This window comes from Eumetopias jubatus, unplaced genomic scaffold, assembly GCF_037043125.1.
Source record: "Eumetopias jubatus isolate StellerSeaLion01/CBP00866 unplaced genomic scaffold, mEumJub1_p1.0 scaffold_15, whole genome shotgun sequence".
Classification (NCBI taxonomy): Eukaryota; Metazoa; Chordata; class Mammalia; order Carnivora; family Otariidae; genus Eumetopias; species Eumetopias jubatus.
The window spans coordinates 2,383,681-2,392,828 of NW_028274821.1; the positions used below are offsets into that span (position 1 = coordinate 2,383,681).

The 9,148-nt window shown below is 62.7% G+C and overlaps 1 protein-coding gene across 1 annotated transcript; it reads left to right on the plus strand.

Annotated features, from left to right (window-relative positions):
• Window positions 1–831: 831 nt before the first annotated feature.
• On the plus strand, window positions 832–8,805 carry NXNL2 (nucleoredoxin like 2). The gene is made up of 2 exons (XM_028117392.2): window positions 832–1,133; window positions 8,290–8,805. Exons 1-2 carry the CDS (start codon window positions 832–834, stop codon window positions 8,456–8,458), a joined length of 471 nt encoding a protein of 156 aa, XP_027973193.1. The 3' UTR covers window positions 8,459–8,805.
• The last annotated feature ends 343 nt before the right edge of the window (window positions 8,806–9,148 follow it).

The window sequence follows — 9,148 nt, forward strand, 5'->3', positions numbered from 1 at the left end:
CATGTTTGATGTTTTGTGCATCGTGAAGTTTTTGCATTGATTTTGAAGTTTTTAAAATAATGCAGTAAAATGTGACTTATCTTGATCACTGAGTTTTTTGGCGCTAAATCCCTTAAATCTGCGCCCCGCCCGAGTGTCTCACCCGCCGCTTCCCCGTATCTGCGCAGGCAGGAGCGGAAATTACTTTGCTCGCGGCTGGATCCCCAGGGCCTCCAGAGCGCCTGGAACATTCACCTCTTGGTCGACGGGACGCTTGGGGCAGGAGCGCGGGGTGCGGAGAGCGCAAGGAGTGGGGACCCGGGGCGCAGGGGGGCGCGGGGCGTGTCGGGGCGCAGAGATGGGCGGGGCGGGTTCCGGGAGGGGGCGACTGCGGAGCCGGGCTGGGGGCGCTGTGTGAGGAGGGACCGGGCGGAGAGCAGGCGGAGATCCCGGGAGGGCGTGGTGGGCGGAGGCGCCGGGGCGGGCCCCGCAGCTCCGCCTCCTGGAGGCGGGAGCCGCTGCGGACGCCGCTGCTTCTGGGTCGCAGGTGTTTGTGAGTGTCCCTCCACCCACCAGTGCGCACGGCCCCTGCCCCAGCGAAAGGCCGAGGCCCGGGCGGAAGAGCGGGTGGGCCCCAGGTCCAGGCACGTCCCCGCCCGCAGGTGACCATCTCTCTTCATTCCCCGCCCCCCCGCCCCCCGCAGGTGTCTTCCGGCCGCAGGTGTCCGTCCCGCACAGGTGTCCGCCCCCGCAGGTGTCCGTCCCTTGCAGGTGTCCGTCCCACGCAGGAGTCTGCACTCGCGCCCACCGCCGCCCCCCGCCCCCCGCAGGTGTCCCCCCCTCCACCCGGCCATGGTGGACGTCCTGGGCGGCCGGCGTCTGCTGACCCGCGACGGCGCGTGGGTGGAGGCCGAGGCCGCGCTGCAGAACAAGGTGGTGGCGCTGTACTTCGCCGCGGGCCGGTGCGCGTCCAGCCGCGACTTCGCGCCGCTGCTCTGCCGCTTCTACGCCGAGCTGGTGGCCGAGGCGCGGTCCGCCGCGCCCTTCGAGGTGGTGTTCGTGTCGGCCGACGGCAGCGAACGGGAAATGCTGGACTTCATGCGCGAGCTGCACGGCGCCTGGCTGGCGCTGCCCTTCCACGACCCCCTCCGGCAGTGAGTGGGACGGGGCTGGGCGGCCGCGCGCAGCTGGTCCCCGACCCCGGGCGGGCCTCTCCCGCGTCCCTCGTGCTCCCGGCTCCAGCCTCCCAGCCGCTCCAGCCTCCCAGCCGCTCCGGCCTCCCAGCGGCTCCGGCCTCCCAGCGGCTCCGGCCTCCCAGCCGCTCCGGCCTCCCAGCCGCTCCGGCCTCCCAGCGGCTCCGGCCTCCCAGCCGCTCCGGCCTCCCAGCGGCTCCAGCCTCCCAGCCGCTCCAGCCTCCCAGCCGCTCCAGCGGGGCTGCCACCTGCCCCTGGGCTTGGCGAACCTTGCCTCGGCGGGTCTACGGTTTCCAGCCAGCCCGGCTGCTGCGGCTGCTGCGGTGGCGGAGTCCACCCGCGGAGGGGCCTCGGGGAGGAGTGTGGAAGCGGGAGAGCGAGCCTCCGGAGGCTTGGGTCGGAACGGAACTGGGGACCCTGCGTGCGCTGCCGTCAGGGGCTGGGGGCCGTGTGCGGGGTGGGGGAGGGCGGCGGGGACGCCAAGGCTGGAGGAAGCCCCTCCTTGCTGGCCCGGGTGCGGTTCTACTGGAATTTCCCAACTGTAGCAAGAACCAGGCCCCTGGACTCCAAAGGAGTTAGGGACAGAGGCCACGAAAATCCTCCAAGGGGAGGGTGGAGAAGGTGGGAGGGGTGAGGAGGGGGGACCTGAGTGGGGAGGAGGAAGGATGGGGTGGGGAGGAGAGAGGAGGGGGGAGGGGGGAGGGGGGAGGGAGGAGGGGGGAGTAGGAGGGGGGAGGGAGGACGGAGGAGGTGGGGGAGGAGGGAGGAGGAGGTGGGAGGGAGGAGGGAGGAGGAGGGGGAGGGAGGAGGGAGGAGGTGGGAGGGAGGAGGGAGGAGGGAGGAGGGGGGAGGGAGGAGGGAGGGAGGTGGGAGGAGGGAGGAGGGAGGACAGAGGAGGGAGGACGGAGGAGGGAGGAGGTGGGAGGGAGGCAGGGACCACCAACCCACAGGGAAAGTAGCCGCCAGCGCGGAGCACTAAGACCCCCGGACGGGAGGGAGCAGGTGAGGACGGCAGGGCTGGCGGGCGGAGTGGGCAGGGCACTGATGGTCCTCTGGGGTCTGTGCTGTGGTGACAGGCCCCAGACCGGGGTGGACGTTGCTCCCCACAACTGTGTTGCCCCGGCACCGCTGTAACCGATGTGGAGTGAGTTTCCGGGCGTGCTTTCCGGGGGCGTGCTTCTCCTCTCAGTGCTGTAACCCCCCCCTCCCTCCCCTCCCCTCCGCGTCAACACACGGGGTGGCTGATGCTGAGGAGGTGAGCCTCAGGCCTTCCAGGCGGGCGCCGGCCTCCGGGAAAGTCTGACTGGTGACCGGTCTCCGCGCCGGTGAACCTAAACCTGAGAGGCAGTTTAGTGAGGATGAGTCGCAGGGATTTGCTCAGCAAAGGCTTCGTTACCGGGCTCTCCAGTGCCTCTGGTTCGCTCAGCGCTCAGGTTATGGGCAGCTTTCTGAACAAACACACTCAGTTTTGAAAGTGACAGGGGACCGTGCGGGTAATCAGGCAGAGCTGGCGTCTGGGCCGAGCCCAGCTCTGGGGTGTCTCGTGCGGTGACGTAGGCGAGGCATTCACTGCCCAGGGTCAGGGTGTTCCTGTGTCGTGTGTGGGCTGCCCCGCTTCGTGAGTTTGGAGCTGCGGTGGTGGTGGCTGCCCCATTTCACAGATGTGTCGCTGAGGCCCCGAGGAGGCCAGTGCTCCGGGCTCTGGAACCTGACTCTGCCCTGGCAGTTCTCTTCTTCTCCCGCTCTCAGGGGCCCCGGGGGACCGCGAGCCTCAGCCCCGCTGCTCGGCCTCACGCCAGGAGGGCCTGGCCCAGCTCCTTCTGGTTCTCCCGGGGGTGCGGTCACAGCCCTTGAGGTCCGCTGCCTGCGGCCGAGCAGGGCAGGGCCCGGGCGGCCAGCCTGGTTTGCAGAAGCAGCCAGCCGTCGTGTTCCTTCCGTTAGGTTAGGTCCTCGCCCTTCTGCTCTCCAGAAGGGACCTCATGAGCTCTCCTTGCAATTTCTATGGTAGGAAATGGGCTATTCTGTGGGAATATTTGGAGCTACGCCCTAAGCTCTGCTCGTTGCAGCCTGGATACATGGAATCAGATCACGAACCCACATGGAAATAGCCACCAGCACGGAGCACTGAGGGATGTGGGATGCCTGCGGGCGGCCTTTGGGGAAGTTTCCGGAAGTGTGTGGAACTCGTCACTCTGCGTGGTGCCCTGGGGGGGGTGGGGCCAGGACAGGAGTCACCTGGGCCCCGCTAGGTCGGTCATGGTCAGGGACCCTGGGCTGTCTTCCCTCAGGGTCCACCCGCTGATGACTGCTGACCCACTGAGTCCCAGGATGAGGAGGGGAATTCAGCAGAGAGCCCCCACGGGGGTGCCCTGGGCATGGCTGGCGGCCGGATGGCTGGCGGGCGACCACAGCCCTTCTGCCTGGGCACACATTGCTTACTGATGTCCCTGAGGCTGGTGCCTGTGTGCAGGTGGGTGAGCAGCCTGAGTGTGGGGACAGCACCGAGGACGAGGTGTCCTGCCCATCTTCCTGCCCTTTGTTATGGGCCCAGCGCCCAAGCATCAGCTTCTGCTTCTGCCTGGAGGAATTCCTGTCCCCTGCTGTCACATGCAAGACCCACTCCATCGTGATTTTCCTGGACTTTATGATTGTTTCTTAACAACACTGGGGCCCACTTGGGCTCTGGAACCTCTGGGACCCTCCCCGCCTCCAGTGCCCTCTGCTCCGACTGCCCCCACCATGGACCAGGCGGATGGATGCCTCACACGCCAGGCTGACAGGTTTGGGTTGGATGGAGAAGAGAGCTGGCCGTGGCTTCGTTTCTCGGGTGGAGAGTGGCTCCATTAGAGCTGTCCACTTGGTGGGGCTGAGCTTCTCGACAGGCCCGTGCTCTCTGCCCTCTCCCCAGCCCTGTGTTCCAGCTCCCCGGCCTCCTGACTCAGCACATCCCTGTCCGGCACGGATTCTGCCGAGTCTGGGTTTCTCCGCTTTGCTACTTCCTTCCTTAGGCCCTGGACCATTGGCATGTTCTCACTCATTCTCCCTCCCACGCCCCCGCCTCAGTGTCCACATCTGATGGACTCTTGTTCTGGAACCCACCTCCTCTCGTCAAAGGCAGTCTGGTCCCACCGGGGATAACCCAGCTTTCCGGGGCTCAGCCCATGTCTTGTCTGCCCACACTCACCCCCTGTTACCCCCTTCGCACCTGTGTTCCGGCCAGACAGGGCAGTTGGTGTTCCAGACTACCCCGTATCTTTCCCACCTCCAAACCCTGGAGGCCCCCTTCCCCGCCTGGCAGCCCCGACTCCTCCCCCGTGCCCCTGGGGATGCCACCCCGTGTGAGGAGCGTCTCTGCAGTCTTGAAGGTTGGAGCAGACACGGTTCCCTGCTTGCTGTCTGCGGGCTGCATCTTGTGTGGGGGCAGGGCCAACCGTCTGCCGGTTGCCAGGATGGGAAGAGGCCGGTACCAGAGTTGCCATGGCAACCCAGAAGGGCTTGTGCCGGGAAGGAGGACGCGCTGTGTTTGGTGGAAGGAGGGATCCGGGATTGCCACAGCGCCCCATGCCCAGGGCAGGGAGGAACTCGGATCCCCCCAGACAGCCACAACGCCCAGAGTTCTCACACCCGGGATGTGCGCGGCCACAGAGCTCTCCTTTCCCAGGCACAGCCTGTTCCCTGGGGACACAGCGCCTGCAGCAGGTGCAGATGCTTATGAGCCTCTCGGCTGGGTGGCTCCAAGGTGACGGCTGTCCCCAGGCAGAGGCTGCCTGGGCGGGGATTGGAGGGCCCACACAGCTGACTCTGAAGACATTCTGGAGCAAATGTCTACTCCAGACTCCACCTCACTCCCCTAAGCCCGGCTGGCTTGCCTTGCGCCCCCCTGACGGTGTCAGAGCTGATTTTATGTTTCGAGGGAGGAGAACAACCCCAACGGCCCAAAGCTTAAACTGTGAAGGTTGTTGATCGGCTTAACTTAAACACCCTGCAGCCAGGAGCTGGTCTCGAGGGAGCGGGGGAGGCCAGAGAGGACAGTTTCCTCCGCTTTCCGCCATGCGTGCTCCGTGCTCAGGCTGCAGCCCGTGGCCACCTGGCAAATCCAGTCTCCCCTCAAGGTGGCAGAGGGGCTGCTGCGTCTCAGGCTGCACATCCTCACGCCTTCCTCTTTCCTAGCACACACCCAAGCGCTCTGCGGAGCCTCACGGGTTCTGCGTCTGCCGGGTACCCATCAGCGTGGACTGCTGCATTGGACAGTTAGCCCAGCTGGACTTGGGGGGTGGGCTCCCCATCAGTAACAGCCAGTGGTTTTTGAGCATTTATGTGCCCATCCCTTGGCTGTGCTGTATGTCTATTCACCATCTCATCCTCCCAGCAACCCATGGAGGTGGGTTCTGTTTTTCCCACCGTGTAGGTGAGGACTCTGGGGTACAGGGAGGTTGGCTAGCTTGCCCAAGTCCCTCAGCTAGTTCATGCCAGAAAGTGCAGGGCTGTGGGTGCTGGGCAGCAAGCCGCAGGCTCTACCACCCAGACTGTCAAGGGCATGGTTCTCAGCTTCCCGCCTTGGGGTCCCGGGACAGCGGAGGGAGGGGGATGCAGGCGGCCCTGGGGGACTGGGGGCTCCACCCCCACCAGCAGGGGCAGGAGGCTCTCCCTGGTGGGGCGGCTACTGCTGGTCTGGGGACCCCATGCCTAGAGCACCGCTCCTGCAGATGAGCTGCTCCACGGTGGGGCCTGGACCAGCAGCAGCCACCACACGGGGAGCCTGGCAGGGATGTGGATGCAGAGTCAGGAATGCGTGTGGGCTCCGCCAAGGGATCCCCTCATCACCCTCCAGGACCCCCCAGGGCCTCCGCCTGGCCTTGGGCGTAAGCCCCAGCGGGACCATTGGTGACATGGTTCGCGCTGCATGCCCCGCCATGCTGCCCACAGCAGAGGCCCAGACAGCACCCATCTGCCCCGGCTGCCGGACCGAGCCTCTCGCGGGCCACCGCCATTTCCTGCAGCCGTTACACCAAGGGCTACTGGGTGGTTCCTCTTTTCTTCATGTTTGTTTTATGCTTTGGGGGAAAGCTAATTTCTTAGGCATTTCAAATTTCTGGGGTTGTGCAGGATTCTGAAAACACTGGGGAGGAGGTCTCCCCCCAGTCACCTGGGTCACACCCCGCACGCCCCCGAGTTGCCAGACCTGCAGGCTTGTGAGTGAGGCCCGCTTTGGTCCCCAGGTTGGCGTCTCTCCATGACCGTGCTTTGGGTTTGTCAGCCCTGGTATCTGTTTCGGTAACGATCACGTTTATATAATAGCTGACTTGTTTCTCTCAGACGTTCGTGTCTCCTCAGGTGAGTAACTAGGGGACGCCGTGCAGACCGGCTTCTAGAAGCTGCTGGAGGGGCAGCCAGCCCAGTGCGGGGGTCCTTTGGGCACTGGCGTCCACGAGCAGGGCAGAGTCCACCGCGGGCCGGGACTGGCCACTGCCTGACTCCCGATGTTCCCGTGTCTTCCTTTCTCCCTCGGGCAGTCAGGGCCCTGCTCTGTGCGTCTTCCCTGGGGCCAGGTCCGGTTTGTCTGTCCGTGACTTCTGTGTTCGGTGTGCCTTTCCCAGTGTCTGCTCATCGGCGCTGTGCGCGCTTCCCGGATCAAACCCATGGCTTGTCTACACGGAGGCCTGTTGTTCAGAAAAGTGTGTTTAAGACCACAACTTCCTGTGTCTAGTGGTGTCTGCAGCTGGGGATCTGGAGTGTATTCTGCATCGTTCTCTTCTAATTAGGTTGTAGTCTGAGTTGCTGTTTTATGGGTAACATATGGATATTTAGTTTTTGAACTCATTCCAAAAATTATTTCGTATTGGTTACCGATTTCCATTATGTTATGGTCTGGTTAAGTGGTCTGTGTGCTATTGATTATTTGAAATTTATTTATTTTTTAAAGACTTATTAATGTATTTGAGAGAGAGCGAGCACGAGCAGGTGGAGGGGCAGAGGCAGAGGGAGAAGCAGGCTTCCCGCTGAGCAGGGAGCCCGATGTGGGGCTCGATCCCAGGACCCCGGGATCATGACCTGAGCCGAAGGCAGACGCTTCACCGACTGAGCCCCCCAGGCGCCCCTGATTATTTGAAATGCATTAAGATCCCTGTGTGGCTGAGAGCATGCTGGCTTTGTCACTGTCTCACAGGTGTTTGAAAACAAGGTCATGTCTCTTTGTTGCGTGGAGGTGGAATATATTTTTTCCTGCTTGATTTATGCGTGTGTGTTTGATCTGGATTCCCCAAAAGCAGCAGGAAGGCTGTGGTGGAGGTGTCACCAGGAACTGTGGTAACAGGAGGGTCTCAGGTGCATTTTTCCTTCCACGCAGACCCACAGTCCTGAGGGTGAAGATGAGGGAAATCAGGTTACTGTTTATGGGAGAGCCGAGCAGGCTGGCCTTGGAAATGGGGGGGCGGATTTTCATCAGCTGCCCTGAGGACAGTAATCCCGGGGACGGTTACAGGGAGAAACCAAGAAGGTGGGCGCTCCTTCCCCTAAATGAACACAAATAATTTTGTAAAAAGGTCTCTCACAGGGTTGCACCTGACGGGAAACACAGCTGAGAAACGTGTCGTCATGTTGATCAGCCTGTCCTTGAGTTTGCTGGGCAGAAAAGGCTCACACGGCTTTGCATTGGTCTAGAACCCGTGGAGCGCTCCCTTGGACCGCTGTGTGGACCTGATGTTTTTCTGCTTCTTGAGTGTAGGAGGGGTATAAATTCATTGAGGGGGATCTGTGGGTTGAAAATTGCGCTGTCCAGTATGTGGCTACTTAAATTTAAATTAGCTGAGATGAAAAATTTGTCCTCTCAGGCCTGCAGCACCTTTCGGGTGCTCCAGGGTCCCACGCAGCTGTTGGTATGGGCAGCTCAGGTCCAGAGCCGCTCCCTCCCTGCGGACGCTCCTCTGGGACGCGCTGGCTTGGACAGGCCCGCCGCAGGGAGAGCGGGGGGGGGGGGGGGGGGGGGGGGGGGGGGCGCGTGGGGGAGGGCACACCGGCGCTGCCGGCCCAGGGAGGGCCTGGTCCCCTCAGACGTGCGCGTGGCAGTCCGCCCGGCCCCCTGCTGACCTGGCCCTCCCCTCCCTCTTCTCTCCTGCAGCGAGCTGAGGACCAGGTACCACATCTCGGTCACCCCCAGGCTGGTGGTTGTGAAACCGAGCGGGGAGGTCATCACCGACAAAGGGCGGAAGCAGGTCCGCGAGCGGGGTCTGGCCTGCTTCCAGAACTGGGTGCAGGCCGCCAACATCTTTCAGAATTTCTCCGGATGACACGGGGGGGTTCCAGGCCCGGTCAGGTGCGCGAGCACGGGAGAAGGGGAGCGGGCTGGTTTCCAGTCTCTGCCCGCCCCAGGGGAGCTCATGTCGCAGCAGAGGTGAAAACAGCGCCCAGGAAGAGCGCCCTCCCACAGCCTACGAGGAGTTACTGTGATCATTCTTAGCATAGCTTTCTCTGCGGGAGCTTGCGCAGGTTCACGTCGAGCTCCTGGAAATCTGTGGAAACATGTATTTATACCCGCTCTTCAGGTGAGATAATATATTTATTGATACATCTTCTGGAGCTCTGTTTATGTTGGTGATTTGCTCTCACCCCTGCATTTATTACTGAGGTTTGCAGAATCCACATGCCTTAATAAAGAAACCTGTTTCCAGCAGAGCCCCCTGATCTCCTTCTTCCTCGCGACAAACCAGGTGGTCTCACAAGGAGAGACAGGTGCTGTGGGGATACCGTTCTCAAGCCCTTGGTTCTGTGTTTCGAGGTCCCAGAGCTTTCCCAGGCTGTGGGCTCAGGTCTTCAGGATCGATGCATGTCTCCGAAAAGCTGCTGGTGGATCAGCGAAGCAGAGGCCCACGCGCTGTCTTGGCAAAGAAGAGCAGGAGGGGTTCTGCGGGGGGCCCCCTCCAGCCCCTGCCCCCCTCACGCTGCCTCCCCTCGCTGCCTGTCACTCACGCGCCTGGATC

Excerpts from the sequence above, each read along its gene's own strand:
- NXNL2 (XM_028117392.2), top strand. The coding sequence starts at position 832 with ATGGTGGACGTCCTGGGCGGCCGGCGTCTGCTGACCCGCGACGGCGCG. Across the intron at positions 1,134-8,289 it reads TTCCACGACCCCCTCCGGCA|CGAGCTGAGGACCAGGTACC; the intron begins GTGAGTGGGACG and ends TCTCTCCTGCAG.